Below are 18065 nucleotides of genomic sequence, written 5' to 3' on the forward strand. Positions count from 1 at the left end.
TACAGACAACTGGCATGAGAGGAGGCCAGGTGTAGAAACTGGAGGCCAGGATGTCTTGGGGTTTTGAGCAAGGTTGGGGCCTTCTTCCTGTTTCTGTGCAGGATGGTGTATCACTGTTGGTGCTGAGCAAGCCCATTTCCTCTATCCCCCACTGAGGACTGGGGTGTGCACAGCCTTGCTTATCCTTTTCAGAAGCATCTTTCTTATATTCAAATTCTGGTTTATAAAATGTTTAAATGGAAATGCTGGACTGGCAAAAGAAAAGTATATTTGAACGGTACTTACGTGCTTTTGAACCAGTTGTATGTAATCTAATTCATTAATAAAAGGGATATTAAAAGATGATGAACACTGATTTGTTTTCCAGCATTCTTCAAATAGACCAGACTCCTTTTCCAAAAACTTTTCAGAGTCTATTTCTCCACTTATTTTACGGGGAAGATAATTGCCTGTGGAAAGCCCTTTGATTCTGTCCATTCCATCAAAACAAACTCGTGCCTGCTACTGGCATAGCTGGCGGGGGGAGGGGTGTTTACTTTCCCTGGGGACACCCCTGCTTTGAGGGCAGATGCGCACGTATTAACTAGGTGGGCGACATTTCTTCGTCGGTGACACAGACTCTGTCATCTCCTCACAGACCGCGTACGAGGACTGGTTCATCACCCTCTACAATGTGATCTACACCAGCCTGCCCGTCCTCCTCATGGGGCTGCTCGACCAGGTAGGAGCCTGGCGCTGACAGGGTCGCTTCTGGACAGACTGAGTGACTGTTTCAAAGCAAATATTTCAATGCATTCTTTTGGTTTTCACTTCTTTCTGAGTAAACCCTATTATATTTCTGCTGTCAGGCAATCAGAGCAACTGCTATGCTTGTTTTATAGTAAGAAAAGAGGATTTCTGTGCTTGGGTTGAATTCATTGACAAAAGAGTTTATTACCCTCATTTCGGACACTAAGATTTTCTTGTTAGATACCTAACAGTATGTCTCTACAATAACAACTTACACATCTTTAAAGTAAATTATTTTAATACCTTCCCAAACTTACAGGTTTAATTTCCAAATTAGTCCACATTCTATCTAGTAGCAACTTTTACAGAAACTGCTTTCAAAAATAAAAAGAATAATTTGGAATTAACTCATCGATGTGTATGTGAAAATGCTTTCCCAAAGTATTAGAAAAAATGTATTCTCAGGAAGTAAAAATCGGCTTCCTACACTTCTTTAAACATTACTGATCTGCTTTCTTAAGTAGCAAAATAGTAATACTTTACCTAATCTCAGAATTAAATATCAAATGATGGTGGACTACAGTAACGAGGTTGCTCTCTGCACAATGAAATTATTCAGGATTTATCATCTTGTTTAGTTTTTGCCTTCCTAGAACTTAACAAGTTGCAACTCCTTTCGAGATGGAGGTTGTGACGTATCTCTTGAGTTCTTTGATCCTGATGGACAGCACTCAACTGTAATTGTGTTTTCCCCTTAAGGATGTGAGCGACAAACTGAGCCTCCGCTTCCCCGGGTTATACATGGTGGGACAAAGAGACTTACTATTCAACTACAGGAGATTCTTCGTAAGCTTGTTGCACGGGGTTTTAACATCTTTGGTCCTCTTCTTCATACCTCTTGGAGCTTATCTGCAAACTGTGGGACAGGATGGAGAGGCGCCCTCAGACTACCAATCTTTTGCTGTCACAATTGCCTCTGCTCTTGTAATAACAGTCAATTTCCAGGTATGTGGCTTTAGTCAACTGTTTTCAGTACCTGTTGGTACTGTATGCATTTCTGTATGTAGACCAGCGTGCATATCCGCCTGGCTCCCATTCTTCCTCCAACTGAGGCTCTGCTGCTTTGCAAATATGAATGGATGCTATTCTCATCCCTTATACCAAACATATTTCCTATTTCTTGCCTGAGTCAAAGATAGCTTCTGATTGTTCAGTATTCGAGCCATACCATGCTTAAATTGCTGAATTCTATTTTCAGAATCCTTAGATCCTTTATTTCTTGCTAACTCCCCAAAATGAGTGCTCTGTTTTTCTCTGGTTTCCCAACAGATTGGCTTGGATACTTCTTATTGGACTTTTGTGAATGCTTTTTCAATTTTTGGAAGCATTGCAATTTATTTTGGCATCATGTTTGACCTTCATAGTGCCGGAATACATGTTCTCTTTCCATCTGCATTTCAATTTACAGGTTGGTATTTTCTAAATTCCAAAAATAAATAAATAGAAAAATGTCATTAATTTAGATTCTGACATAACTTCAGGGTAAGTAAAAACATAAACTGTAAATTACTGCTAGTGAAAATTAATGTCCTGACTAGAATTGGGGGTGGTGGGTTGGAAGGGTGGTAACGTGATGGGAGGAAAGCAAATTAAAATAACTAAGCTATAATTGTGCTTTTTTTCTTCCATAAAACCTAGTATTAGTAGGTTATTGGGAAACTGGGAATACATGTATTGCTGGTAGCACTATAATTTAATCTTTCTAAAGCACTACCTAGAAATATGTAATGAATTTTTGTGTACATTTTGATCCAGTATTTCCACATGGGGAAAATACCCTAAGATGAAACACACCAAATTTTGGAAAGATAATCTGTACAAAGACTGTATCACTACAACATTTCTAATTGTCTTTTAAAAATTGGAAATAACCCTCCCTAAGACCTAAGAATATCAAATTAGCTAAACAAACTATGAATCCCAGATGATGGAATTCTAGAACTTAAAAGTGGACTGCATCATTGGAAATACATATACAGAGCAATAAGTAAACTTATGGAAAACAAAACAGTTTACAGCTATATAAAATATATGACAAATTGACAAATGCTAGAATGAAATGATAAATATCAAAATATTATAAATAGCGTGAATTAGAATTTATGAACATCTTATTATGGATAGAGTAGTTTGGATTCACAGTGGAAAAAAATTCCCCATAAACTCATTTCCCTGTAAAAGATTAGGTTTTTCTTTGTTTTAATGATCAGTTGTTGGGTTATAAAAGACAATTGCTGTGGTAACCCTTTTCTTATTGGGATTGAGCTCATTTTTTTTATGACTGTGTTCTTGCTTACTGACTCTGTGTTTTAAAATTTTAGTACCCACTTACTTAGAATATTCCCATAGGGAATGTGTTTTAAACCCATACACATTTATGCTATTATTTTTATAAACTCACAGTGTAAGTACAGAAAATATTGTGAGAAATTTGGTTCTAGTTTTAAAATTGAGTAGTATACGGTCACCTGGTTGTATTACAGAATTGAATTGTTACTTCCTCTGACATAAAAACTAGTAGCCTAATTCAGTGGTAAAAGCCTAGCTCTAGTCAGATGGACATGGGTTTTAATTCAGGAGTTGCCATAGCTAGTTCTGTTACCTTGGGCAAATTTTTTTACTCTCCACAAACTCAGTTTCTTCATGTGATAGAGGGCAATACTCCTCTCTCAGAAATGATTAAGTGGCATGACCTAAAACACCCAGCATAAGGCTTATCCCACAAATGGCAGTGCCCATTGTTAACACATGGCGTTTCAAACCAAAACTATAAATTGGAAGTGCTTTTTTAAGTTCCTGAAAAAATCCAAAAGTATAAATTGCCTACTTTTCCATTTTTAATTAATGCAATGTCAACAAATGTACTTTCTTTTTTCGCTATTTATATGTTCACTTATATACATTTGCCTTGTTCCAAAGAATATACGTGCCGAATTCTGCTTTGCTTAGTCTGGTTTTAAAATGTTCATTCCTTGAGCAGTGGTGGGATGTTCTCGGGAGGGCAATCTGGTTGTAAACGCTCATCACAGAGAATCCACTTGTGGACTGTGGAATATCAGCTATGCCCCCCTTGGGATGAAAACCATTGTGATTCATTCTCTGTGCTTCTTCCAGGCACAGCTTCAAATGCTCTGAGACAGCCATATATTTGGTTGACCATCATCCTGACTGTTGCTGTGTGCTTGCTGCCTGTTGTTGCCACACGATTCTTGTCAATGACCATTTGGCCATCAGAAAGTGATAAGGTATAGAAAAAGAAAGTCTTCTCCTAACTCTGAGTGCCTCTCACGGAAATCAAAGCATTTCTCCAAAGCAGCTTTCCTGCAAAATTCTAAGCTCTTGGGAAGTTTGGTCTGAAAATTTTTTAGGACTACTCTTTTTTTTATTACAAAAATTACCAAATATCAAAAGGAAAATAGTATAATGAACCCCCATATATCTATCCTCTCAATTTAGCAATTATACTATTAATATTTTGCCCTGCATACAGGTTGGGGTTTTTCTTCATTTAAAGGAAAATGAAAAGTCTTGTAGCAGGATCCTTTGAGCTACAAGTAACAGGGAGATATGGCTCAAAATGGTTCAATGATGATGTATCACCTCCACTCACATCATAATTAGGTTTCAGGCTCAGCTGATGGGCAACTTAATGTTATCAAAAAAGAACTGGGGTTTTTTCCATCTCCCCCCTTTGCTGAAAGATGGCTACAGGAGTTCCCGGCATTGCGTCCTGACATGTCAATGTCCAGGGGAAGATTAAAGACTGATTATGCTGTTGCTTTCCCTTAGGAGCCTGGCAACTTTTTTTTGTTTTGCCTGGGAACTTTTTATGGAAGGGCCCAGCACACTTTTCTCAGGCCTCATTAGCCAGAATTAGATCACATGCCCATTCCTGGACTAGTAGAGGGCAAGTCAAGTCGATCAGTCCTACCCCTGGGGGTGGCGTCCACATGGAGGAATGTGGCTGTAAGCAGGAGGATGGTACCTGAGTAAACTCCATTTCCATCAGAAAGGAGGAGAGAACAGCTGCTAGGTAGGTAGCCTTCACTATCCTCCAGCTTTCCCTCCTCCACTGACAAGGGTGTGCAGTAGCAGCCCAGAAGGAGGCTAACAGTCTTTTCTAAACCTGTACCTTTATGAAATGGAAAGAGCACTAGTTTAGGAGTGGGAATCCTGGCACCCCATTTTCTAGCTCTGAGAGCTTAGAAACGTCATGTAACCTGCCTCCCTCCATTTCCTCCACTTTAAAGCGAGTATGGTTATGCCCGCCCCCAAATGAGGCAGGTGTGCAGCCAGTTCTTTTTTAACCTTACCCCATCTCTCCTGCTTTCGTAGATTCAGAAGCACCGAAAGCGGTTAAAAGCCGAAGAGCAGTGGAAGCGGCGGCAGAATGTGTTCCGCCGGGGCGTGTCCGCACGGCGCTCGGCCTACGCTTTCTCCCACCAGCGTGGCTATGCCGACCTCATCTCCTCCGGGCGCAGCATCCGCAAGAAGCGCTATCCCCTGGATGCGGTCATCGCCGATGGAACGGCAGAATACAGGCGAACCGTGGAGAGCTGAGGCGTTTGCTTCAGGTGACCTGTAGCAAAACAATCACACAAAGTAAAATGTCTTCTTTTTTTATGAGAGACTCGACTTTTTGGGGAAAAAAAAAAAATTTGTCACGAGGATGTTGAAGGCAATAACCTTTTTAACAAGCTACAATACTTGGGTTGGACTACTGCAATAGCAAAGCCAAGGAGACCTTTTGAAAAGTCGTATTCTTCAACTGTTGATGTTTTGTTTTGATTCAAAGTGAACGTTTTTAACCCCATCTCAATCTAGGACAAGAGAATTAGAAAACGTCTTATTTCAGTTCAAATGGTATTGTACTGTAAAATTACAATTAGATTTTCCTGTCTGGGATCTTCAGCACAAATTTCTCAGACGCTCCTTTTTTCCGGGAGTCCACCCTACTAACAAAGATCTTTTATTTACAATGGTAGTAACGAAAGATTCATGAATGTTCATCCCCTAGAAGCTAAGTGGTCTGATGACTTTTTCAGAGTCGATAATGGGGCTGCCTGGTTTCATGTTCTCATATTGGTTTACTAATTCAGCTCAATCAACAAAAATTACTTCACGTTTCATAAGTACAAGGTTTTGATCTGTTTCAGTTTACTACCAGGTTAAAAGAGCACATTACATACGTTTACTCTTACTATTATATATTATTTCAGACACTTCCTGTAGTACCAAGTGCATTTATTTTCTACTGTCATTAAAATAAGATACTTAAATATTTATGGGCTTTTTAAAAAAAAGCTTTTAAAAACTGAGGGTATCAGTGATAAATTGCAGAATATTTTGCAAAGCTTTCTTTTGAAAAGCAAACTTTTGTGCCTGCCTATATGTAAAGTATTTTATAAGGGATTTGAACAGAGACCTCACTCTTTTCTACTTGTCTTATGTCTTGAGAGAAAAGGCTGTTGGTAGCCATATTTCTAAGACTAACAGTGTATCATTTTAAAACTGAACATAACTTTAGGCAATTATGGAAACTATCCTCAAAGAGGTAAAAGTTATTTATCCAGGGGCTTTTCTCACTCTGTGTGTTTCACACACTAGTTTCCATGTTTCAGTGAAGACAGAGAAGTGTCTTCAATAATTCTGTTCTTTACCATTAGGTTGTGAATGTTCACAATATCTGTTCCTTTGAATTCCTTATGAGGAAATCACAGCATGTATATAGTTCATTGTCTAGATATGAAAAGAATATAGCTCTTTAGTCTACGGAAGTAAATTTCCGGAAGTTTACAACTTTTCTTTATCTTGTAAATTTAAAAATTGTAAGTTTTTTTGTGTAATTCTGTCAGTTTCAGATTTCTCTCCCGTTTTGCAAATTGTGGGAAAGGTCGACAATGCAAATGTGTCAAAGACTTACATGGTTGGGTGCAATATTAACAATTTTAAAATGCAAATTGCTTTGGATAAATTATTTCTATATTCTGTAAATCTGAGATTAATGTATATTTTTGTTTAAAAAATAAATGCTTTAGTAAAATCTCTGGAAGTACAATCTTTTAAAATATTTTTTAAGCTGGGTTTTTTATTTTAGACTGGGGCAGATGATGGAAGAATCTAGGCCTGCCTGGTTTTTAAAGGAACATAGGTGGTAAGAAGTAAGTTACTGGCAGGGTACTAAGTGTTAGGGTCAAAGTGGCTGAGAAAAGGATCAGACTACAGAGGCAGAGGGGATGGATTTATGGTTGGCAAGACCAACTGTATCCCGGGAGGGTGCATCTTAGGATATTAGGGAACAGTTTTTCCAAGTGACCTCAACTCTTTGGAGCCAGAATAAAAGCAAAGGTAAGCCTTGACCAAAAGTAGGGGCTGGGAAGTGAGTGCTGCCTTCATGTGATGTGAATGAAGCTTAGGAAAATTTTAACACAGCTTCTAAAAGTCTTGTCAGAATCTGCTTCTAAGTTATAGCTATAATAAAACTTCTGGTGCACGGGACTTCCCTGGTGGTACAGTGGCTAAGAATCTGCCTGCCAATGCAGGGGACACGGGTTCGAGCCCTGGTCCGGGAAGATCCCACATGCCGCAGAGCAACTAAGCCCGTGTGCCACAACTACTGAGCCTGCGCTCTAGAGCCTGCGAGCCACAACTACTGCAGCCCGCACGCCTAGAGCCTGTGCTCCACAACAAAGAGAAGCCACCGCAATGAGAAGCCCACAAACCGCAACAAAGAGTAGCCTCCGCTCGCCGCAACTAGACAGAGCCCGCACATGGCAACAAAGACCCAACTCAGCCAAAAAATAAATAAATACATTTATATATAAAAAAAAAAGGCTCATACTCTCAGACCCACCTGCACCAGGGCCCAGCACAGAAGGAGCCAACTGAAATGCACCCAGACTTTATGTAAGAGGCTTTATTGCTTACCTTAGAGTGTTGGTCCGAGGGGCAGGGGTCAGATTTAACACACATGCCTGCTGGGGTACCCTCCAAGGACAAAGGCTGGTGGATGCCATCTTTGTCTCACTCCTGCCGGCAGGGCGCCATCTTTTTAGTATTTTAATCTACATTCTTTTTTCCCCCCAGTCAGCACCATCTTTACGCCCTCCCTATGCTGCAATGTAGAGCACCAGTATCTCCAGAGGGGAGCTTTTACATGCATCTGGTACCCTTTTTTTATGTCTGGTACCCTGGTTTTTGTGACTACAACTCAGGGGACACCCCTGATTGCCTGGCTCTGGCGGCCAGTGGGGCTTATGCTCATGGGTCCAGCAGGACTGTAACCAACAGCAAAAGAGTTCTTAACCGGCTACCATCTCCAGGGCACAGCAAGAGGCAACAGTCCGAGGAGTCTTACTATGAGAGGCCCACTAACTTATCTTCATAACTGTGGCCTGAGATTTCCAAGGAAGCACACATCTAAGTGTCTACTGTAATGCTCTCCAGCAGCCTCAGAGCGTGAGCACTCTCTTTGCGCTTTCACCCTACAGCCATCAGAGCACTACTGTCTCCCAGGGAGGAGCTCATACATGTGTCTGGTCCCAGGTTTTACATCTGGTGCCTCAGTTTTTGTGGCTGCCACCTAGGGGATGCCCCTTAATCACCTGCCTCTGGGAGCCAGCAGGGCTTGTGTTCCTGGATCCCATGGTGTTGTTATAAATGGGGAGACAGTTCTTGGCCTGCTACCATCCCCAGGGCACAGTGAGACAGCAGACTGAAACAAACCCCAGTCATTCTGTGATAAAGGAATATTTGCTTGTCCTGGAGCTTTGGCCTGAGGGGCAGGCTTCTGGTTGGATGTAGGGACCTACTGAGATGCTCTCCTTGGACAAAAGCCAGAGGACACCATTTTTGTGCTCTCCATCTGCCCACCAGTATCTCTCAGAAAGGAGTTTGTACAGTTGTCTGGAGCCCCAATTTTTGTGACTGATACCCAGGGGGACACGTTTAGGGTATCCAGCTTTTGCAGCCAGCAGGGCTTATGCTTGCAGTCCTTCAGTACTGTATATATTTGTATATGCTGCTACCTGAGAGTCTAGCTTCCAATAAGCCTGCTAACTGAGACCCTCCTCTATGGATACTGACAGGTCTTGCACACGCTCAACAACTGAGAGCCTCTAAAATTAAAATGGGCAGCCTGGACAATCACAAAGGTATGAGAGACAAGCAAGAGCTAGGGCAGGGCTGGATGACAAGGTTCTCCTACATGAGGCCACCCCTCAAGATTAAGGAGAGGTGGCTGTTTTACCTCCGCATAGACACCAAGACAGAGAGTCAAGGAAAATGAAGAAATAGAGGAATATGTTCCAAATGAAATAAGATAAAATCTCGGAGAAAGAATTAATGTAATGCAGATAAGTAATTTACCTCATAAAGGGCTCAAAACAAAGATCATAAAGATGCTTACCAAGCTCAGGAGGGGAATGGATGAACACAGTGAAATCTTTGACAAAGAGATAGAAGGTATAAGAAAGTATCAAATAGAAGTCACAGAGCTGGTGGTTGGGGGGTGGGATGAACTGGGAGACTGGGATTGACATACAGACACTACTATATAGAAAACAGATAACTAATGAGAACCTACTGTATAGCACAGGGAACTTTACTCAATGCTCTGTGGTGACCTAAATGGGAAGGAAATCTAAAAAAGAGTGGATATGTGTATGTGTATAACTGATTCACTTTGCTGTACAGAAAGAACTAACACAACATAGTAAAATCAACTATACTCCAATTAAAAAAAAAGTCACAGAGCTGAAGAAACAATGATCAAACTGAAAAGTACACTACTGGGGTTCAACAGTAAACTAGACGAAGCAGAAGAAAGGACAAGTGGGCAGTGGACTTCACCTAATCAGAGAAACAAAAAGAAAAATGAAAAAAAGTGAAGATAGCTTAAAGGACTTACGGGACAACATCAAATGGACCAACATTTGCATTAAAGGGGTCACAGAAATAGGAGAGAGGAGAAGACTCATTTGAAGAAACAACAGTTGAAAACTTCCCTAACCTGGGGAAGGAAACAGACACCTAGGTGCAAGAGGAACAGATAGTTTCAAATAAGAACTCAAAGAGACCCACACCAAGACATATTATAACTAAAATGTCAAAAGTTAAAGACAAGGAGAGAATCTTAAAAGCATGAAGAGGAAAACAACTTTTTATGTACAAAGAATCCCCCCTAAGACTATCATGAGATTTTTGAGCAGAAGTTCTGCAGGCAATATAGGGAGTGGCATGATATATTCAAAGTGATTAAAGAAAAAAAACTTTGAACAAAAGAACACTGTATCTGGCAAAGTTGTCATTCAGAACTGAAGAGATAAAGAGTTTTCCAGACAAGCTAAAACTAAAGGAGTTCATCAACACTAGACCAGCCTTACAAGAAATGTTAAAAGGACTTCTATAAGCTGAAAGGAAACTGTGCTAATCAGTAACAGGAAAACATGAAAGTCTCACTGGTAAAAGTAAATATATAGTAAAATTCAGAATAATCTAATGTTATAAAGGTGGTACATTAATCACTTACAAAGCTAGTATGAAAGTTATGTAAAGGCCAACTAGCCCGAGGCAGGGGAACGCAATCAGACTCACAGGTTGCATCAGACCAAAACTTTCCGGACCACCCAGTTCCAGAAACTGACCTGGAGACATTCCGGACCACCCAGTTCCAGGAACTGACCTGGGGACTTTCCACCCGGCCCAGCCTTCCCGCCTTTTGAGGGGCGGGACTAACGGTCCCAAGACTGATGCAACCAGCACCGGATATTGCCACGATACCCGAAGAGACCACCAAATAAGGAATAACCTGCTCCCTCCCGGATTCACCACACCCCTTTCCCTTCTTCCCCTATAAATTCTGCCCAAACCCTCACCCGGGTGCGACTTCTCTGGCCCCTTTCTCTCGGACCAGTGAACCTCGCCCAGGAGCGTTCCCAAATAAAGCTTGTTTAAGCTCTCCTCCGTTTCTTGGTGCTGTTCCTTACAAGTTAAAGGACAAAAGTAGTAAAAAATGTAACTATAATAATTTGCTAAGGCATACACAAAATAAAAAGATGTAAATTGTGACGTCAAAAACATAAAACAAGAGGAAGCAGAAAATAAAAATATAGAGCTGTAGGATGCATTCAAACTTTTAAGTTGTTAGCACCTTAAAATAAACTGCTATAAATATAAGTTGTTATACGTAAGTCACAGAAAAAAACCCATAGTAGATACACAAAAGACAGAGATAAAGGAATCTAAGCATACCACTACAGGAAAGCATCAAATCAGAAAGGAAGCAAGAGAAGAAAAGAACAGAAGAACAATAAAACAGCCAGGAAACAAGTAACAAGATGGCAATAAGTACATACCTATATATAATTACTTTAAATGTAAAAGAACTAAATTCTCTAATCAAAAGACATAGAGTGGCTGAATGGATTAAAAAGAAAAAAGATCCATCTATGCTGCCTACAAGAGACTCACTTCAGATGTAAAGGCACACAGACTGAAAGTGAAAGGATAGGAAAAATATATTCCATGCAAATGAAAACCAAAACAAGCTGGGGTGGCTATACTTACATCAGATAATATAGTTTAAAATAGTCTGTAATAAGAGATAAAGAAGATCATTACATAGGTACAATGGGGTCAATCTAACAAGAGGATATAACATTTGTAAATATTTATGAACACAACATAAGAGCACCTAAGTGTATACAGCAAATATCAACAGACCTGATGAGAGAAATAAAAAGCAATACAATAACATTAGGTGACTGTAATACCACAGTTTCACGAATGGATAGATCATCCAGACAGGAAATCAATAAGGAAACACTGGTTTTAAACATGTTAAAGCAAATGGACATAACAGATATATACAGAACATTCCATCCAAAAGTAACAGAATACACATTCTTCTCAAGTGTACATGAAACATTCTCCAGGGTTGATCATTTGTTAGGCCACAAAACAAGTCTTAATAAATTTAAGACTGAAGTCATACCAAGCATCTTTTCTGACCACAATGGTATAAAACTAGAAATCAGAAGAATAAAACTGGAAAAATCACAAATATATGAATATTAAATAACATACTACTGAACAACCAATGAATCAAAGAAGTAATCAAAAGAGAAATTTTAAAATACCTTGAAACAAACGAAAATGGAATACAACACACCCATAAGATGTGCCAAAAGCAGTTTGAAGAGGGAAGTTCATAGCAATAAATGCCTACTTCAAGAAACAAGAAAAATCCCAAGGATTTTACACCACCTCAAGGAACTAGAAAAAGAAGAATAAAGCCCAAAGTCAGTAGAAGGAAGAAAATAACAATGAGCAGAATGGAAATAACTGTTCTAAAGACCAAAAAAAAAAAAAAAAGATTTTAGAAAAGATCAATGAAACTAAAAACTGGTTTTTCAAAAAGATAACAAAATTGACAAACTGTTAGTGAAACTCACCAGAGAGAGAGAGCTCAAATAAAATCTGAAATGAAAGAGGAGAAATTACAACTGATACCATAGAAATACAAAGGATCCTAAGAGGTTACTATGAACAATTATATATCAACAAATTGGACAACCCAGAAGAAATGGAAAATGTCCTAGAAACATATAACCTAACAGGATGAATCATGAAGAAACAGAAAATCTGAACAGACCAAATACTAGTAAGGAGATTGAATTAGTAATTAAAAACCTCCCAAGAAAAAAAGTCTAGGGCCAGATGGCTTCATGGGTGAATTCTACAAAACATTAAAAGAATTAATACCAATCCTTCTCAAACTCTTCCAAAAACCAGAAGAGGAAGGAACACTTCCAAACTCATTTTATGAGGCCTGTATTACCCTGATACCAAACCAGAAAAGGATGCCACAAGAAAAGGAAATTACAGGCCAATATCCCTGATGAACATATATGAAAAAAACCTCAATAAAATATAGGCAAACAGAATTCAACAATACATTAAAAGGATCATGCACCATGATCAAGTGGGATTTATTCTAGGGATGCAAGGATGGTTCAACATCCACAAATCAATCACTGTGATACAGTACAGTAACAAAATGAAGGATGAAAATCACATGATCATCTCAATAGATGCAGAAAAAGCACCTGACAAAATTCAACATCCATTTATGATAAAAACTGGGTATAGTGGGTATAGAGATATTATGTTGAGGTATACATACCTCAACATAATAAGGGCCTTATATGATAAGCCCACAGCTAACATACTCAATGGTGAAAAGCTGAAAGCTTTTTTTCTTCTAGTATCAGGAACAAGCTAAGGATGCTACTCTTACCACTTTTATTAAACATGGATTTAGAAGTCCTAGCCAGAGTAGTCAGGTAAGAAAAAGAAAAGGCATCCAAATCAGAAAGAAAGAAGTGAAACTCAATATTTGCCAATGACATGATATTATAGAAAACTTTAGACTCCACCAAAAAACTGTTAAAACTAATAAAACAGTACAGTTGCAGCATACAATATCAATACAGTTGACATTTGAACAACAGAAGTTTGAACTGCATGGATCCACTTACACATTACTTTTTCTCAATAAATACACACTACAGTACCACACAATCTTGGTGGTTGAATCTGTGGATGTGGAGTGCCAGCTATAAAGTTATATGCAGATTTTTGACTGTGTGTGTGTGTGTGGGGGGGGAGTCAGTGCCCCAAACCCCACGATGTTCAAGGGTCAATTATATATAAAAACCTACTGGGTTTCTATACACTAATAACACAAGAGCAAAAAAAAAAAAAGGAGGTGAAAGGCCTGTACAATGAAAACTGTAAGACACTGATGAAAGAAACTGAAGATGACACAAATAAATGCATAGATATTCCATGCTCATGTACTGCAAAAATTAATGTTTTAAAAATGTCAATACTACCAAAAGCAATCTACAGATTCAATGCAATCCCTATCAAAATTCCAATAGCATTTTTCACAGAAATACAATAAATAATCCTAAAATTTGTAAAGACCCACAAAAGACTCTGAGTAGCCAAAGCCATCTTGAGAAGGAAGAACAAATCTGGACTCATCACACTCCCTTATTTCAAACAATATTACAAGTTATAGTAATCAAAACAGCACAGTATTGGCATTAAAGAGACACATCAATCAATGGAACAGAATAGAGAGCCCAGAAATAAACCCATGCATATATAGTCAATTAATTTACAACAAATGAGCCAAGAATATACAATGCAGAAAGGATAGTCTCTTCAATAAATGGTGCTGCATGCAAAAGAATGAAACTGGACCATTCTCTTACACCATACACAAAAATTAACTCAAAATGGACCAAATGTTTGAACATAAGACCTGAAATAAGTGGTAAGTTCCTTGATATCAGTCTTGGCGATAATTTTTTGCATTTGACATGAAAAGCAAAGGCAATAAAAGCAGAAATAAACAAGTGGGACTATGTCAAATTAAAAAGCTGCACAGCAAAGGACATCACTGAATGGGAGAAAGTATTTGCAAATCATTTTTCTTATATGGGGTTAATATACAAAATATATAAAGAATGCATACAACTTAATAGCAAAAAAACAAACAGTACAACTAAAAAATAAACATTTTTCCAAAGAAGACATATAGATGGCCAACAGACACATGAAAAGGTACTCACATCACTAATTATCAGGAAAATGTAAGTCAAAGCCACAATGAGATATCACCTCACACCTGTCAGAATGGCTATTATCAAAAAGACAACCGGGCTTCCCTGGTGGCGCAGTGGTTGAGAGTCCGCCTGCTGATGCAGGGGACACGGGTTCGTGCCCCGGTCCGGGAAGATCCCACATGCCGCAGAGAGGCTGGGCCCGTGAGCCACGGCCGCTAAGCCTGCGCGTCCGGAGCCTGTGCTCCGCAGCGGGAGAGACCACAGCAGTGAGAGGCCTGCGTACCGCAAAAACGAAAACAAAAACAAAAAAAACAAACCAAAAAAGACAACAAATAACAAGTGTTGGTGAGGATGTAGAGAAAATGATCACCTGTGCACTGCTGGTGGGAATATAAATTGGTGCAGCCACGATGGAAAACTATGGAGGTTCCTCAAAAATAAAAATAGAACTACCACACAATCCAGCAATTCTACTTCTGTGTATTCATCCAAAGTAAATGAAAATACTGTGTCAAAATGATATCTGCACCCCCATGTTCACAGCAGCATTATTTACAATAGCCAAGATATGGAAACAAACAAAGCATCCATCAATGGATGAAAGGATGAAGAGAATGTGGAATATATATACAACTGTTGTATATTATTCAGCCATGAAAAAAATAAATAAAATTTCACCATTTGCAACAACATGGATGGACCTTGAGGGCATACTAAGTGAAATAAGCCAAAGAAAGACAAATACTATATGGTCTCACTTTATATGTGGAATCTAAAAAACAAAACAATAAAAAACAAACAAAAACAAAAAACTCCTTTGCTCATGGATACAAAAAAACTGGTGGCAGATTGGGAGGTGGGAAAAATAGGTCAAAGGGGTAAAAAAACACAAACTTCCAGTTATAAAATAAATAAGTCATGAGAATGTGATGTACAGCATGGTGACTCTAGCTAATAACACTGTATTGTACATTTGAAAGTTGCTAAGAGAGTCTTTTTTTTTAAATTTAATTTTCTTTTCTCTCTCTCTCAATCTCGCCCGTGAGGCATGCAGGATCTTAGTTCCCTGACCAGGGATCGAACCCATGCCCCCTGCATTGGGATAATGGACTCTTAACCACTGGACCACCAGGGAAGTCCTGAGACTAAGTTTTAAAAGTTCTCAACCCAAGAAAATAAAATTGTAACTGTATGCTGAAGGATGTTAACTAGACTTACTGTGGTGATCATTTCACAATATATACAAATATCAACTCATTATGTTTGAATATTACATGTCAATTATATCAATTAAATTTTTAAAAAATTTAGAAAGGGATGAAATGATAATACATGCTACATAGTGCGTGAACCCTGAAAACATGCTAAGTAAAAGAAGCCAGATTCACAAGGTTACATATTTATGATTCCTTTTATGTGAAATACCCAGAATAGGTAAATCCATAGAGACAGCTGATTGGTGACTGCCAGGGGCTGGGAACAGGAGGGTATAGGGAACAAATGCTAAATGGGTGTGTTAGTCAGGGTTCTCCAGAGAAACAGTACTAACTGGTGTTTAAGGAATTGGCTGACACCATTGTGAGGGTTGGCAAGTTTAAAATGTGCGAGGTAAGAGGCTGGCAGGCTGAAATTCCAATAAGGGTTGATGTTGTGGTTTTGAGTCCAAAGGCTGGAAACTGAGCTGAGTTTTTAATGCTGCAGACTGGAGGCCAAATTCCTTCTTCCTTGGGGAACCTCAGACTTTTATCTTAAGGCCTTCAACTAATTAGATGAGACCCACCCACATTACAAAGAGTATTCTGCTTTATTCAGTCTACTGATTTAAATGTTAATAACACCTTCATAGTAACATCTAGATTTGTGTGTGACCAAACAGTTGGGCACCACAGCCTACCCAAGTTGACACATAAAATTAACCATCACAATGGGAATGGGCAGTGAATTAGCCCATCAGCAGCATCTATCAGAGGCATCATTACTTCTTCATATTTATATGGCGAGAAGACCTTTAAACTGATCCTAAGTAAGCACTACAACCTTGAAGGCTAAGGTGGTTTTAGCTTTGTTATTGTTTTGTATAAAAAGAAAATCAGTTTTTCTAGTATTCTTTCAGTTGATGTGAAATTCATGTACATAAAAGTAACCATTTTAAAGTGTACACTCATAATATTGTGTAAGGGGATATATGTATAGCTGATTCACTTTGCTGTACAGCAGAAACTAACACAACAATGTAAAGCAACTACACTCCAATAAAAATTTTAAAAAATTAAATTAAAAAACAATGTTGGGCTTCCCTGGTGGCGCAGTGGTTGAGAGTCCGCCTGCCGATGCAGGGGACACGGGTTCGTGCCCCGGTCTGGGAAGAACCCACATGCCGTGGAGCGGCTGGGCCCATTGAGCCATGGCCACTGAGCCTGCGCGTCCGGAGCCTGTGCTCCGCAACGGGAGAGGCCACAACAGTGAGAGGCCCGCGTACAGCAAAAAATAAATAAATAAAAAACAATGTTGTGTAACCACCACATCTATCAAGTTCCAAAGCATTTTCATTACCACAAAAGAAAAGCCCATACCCATTGTGATGGTTAATTTTAATGTGTCAACTTGGGTTGACAGATGGCAGAGAGAAAATTAGGTTACTGACATAGTTGAACTGCTAGTAGTACCTCCAGACTACTTCCATATGAGAAAAATAAATCCTTAACTTGCTTAAGCTGTGTTAGGTTTTCTGCTACTTATGGCTGAAAGCAATTCTAAATGATACAACGGAAGAAATAACAGCAAATCCAAAAAAGGAAGAAGTTTAAAGGGGGAGAATAATTTGAATACAACTAGACAAAAAAATAATAATAAATTAGATACATAAAAATTGTGAGAAAGGAAAAATGTATTACTTTTGAAGGTAATATGGTGGTATTCTTGGAAAACACAGTAGAGTCAACTAAAAAACTATGATAGTTAGAATTCAGCAAGATAGTGGGAACAAAACAAATATAAAGATAACTTTCATTTATACCCAAAACAAACAGAAGATATAATGGGGAAAAGATGGTACAGTTGACCCTCGAACAAGGTCGGGGTTAGGGGGGCTGACTCCCTGCACAGTTGAAAATCTGCATATAACTTTACAGTTGGGCATCCATATCTGCAGTTCTACATCCATGGATTCAACTAACCATGGATTGTGTAGTACTGTAGTACTTATTGGAAAAAAATCCACATATAAAGTGGCCCTGTGTAGTTCAAATCTGTGTTGTTCAAGGGTCAACTATGTTTACAATTGCAACAAAAATGATAAAATACTGAGGAATAAACTTTACAACTAAGACCTCTACGAACAAAGCTTTAAAACAGTAGTGAATTCAAAAGAATAGTTAAGCAAGTAAAAGGCATGTCATGTTCCCGGATAAGACATAATACCATAAAGAGTTGAGTCTCACTAATATATAAATGGCATATGATCCCTATAAAAATGCCAACAATTTTCTTTAATACACAGACTGATTCTAAAGTTCATATGAAAAGATTAATAAGAGCCAGAAAACTAACAGAGAAAGCAATGAGGGGAGACTACCGCTACCAGACATTAAATATAATTTTAAAACTGATTTAAACAGTGTGATTCTGATGCTTGATTAC

At 38.8% G+C, this 18065-nt stretch overlaps 1 protein-coding gene and 1 long non-coding RNA gene across 3 annotated transcripts in view; one reads left to right on the forward strand and one right to left on the reverse strand.

The window, feature by feature from the left end:
- The window catches only part of ATP8B1 (ATPase phospholipid transporting 8B1), a gene marked incomplete at its 3' end in the record, with an annotated part of 110867 nt that extends 105518 nt beyond the window's left edge, over window positions 1–5349 (forward strand). For both annotated transcript variants that reach the window (XM_079942746.1, XM_079942747.1), the window contains 5 exons: window positions 638–721; window positions 1489–1734; window positions 2059–2197; window positions 3904–4034; window positions 5125–5349. In XM_079942746.1, coding sequence (XP_079798872.1) covers window positions 638–721; window positions 1489–1734; window positions 2059–2197; window positions 3904–4034; window positions 5125–5349 — 825 coding nt within the window. The remainder of the gene's footprint in view (window positions 1–637; window positions 722–1488; window positions 1735–2058; window positions 2198–3903; window positions 4035–5124) is intronic.
- The window catches only part of LOC307197115, a 47306-nt gene continuing 31314 nt past the window's right edge, over window positions 2074–18065 (reverse strand). The window contains exons 2-3 of the long non-coding RNA XR_013831326.1: window positions 5103–5368; window positions 2074–2208 (exon numbers count right to left, since the gene is read on the reverse strand). This is a non-coding gene — a long non-coding RNA (uncharacterized lncRNA). The remainder of the gene's footprint in view (window positions 2209–5102; window positions 5369–18065) is intronic.

The sequence above is a fragment of the Stenella coeruleoalba genome, assembly GCF_951394435.1.
Source record: "Stenella coeruleoalba genome assembly, chromosome: 14".
Lineage (NCBI taxonomy): Eukaryota > Metazoa > Chordata > Mammalia > Artiodactyla > Delphinidae > Stenella > Stenella coeruleoalba.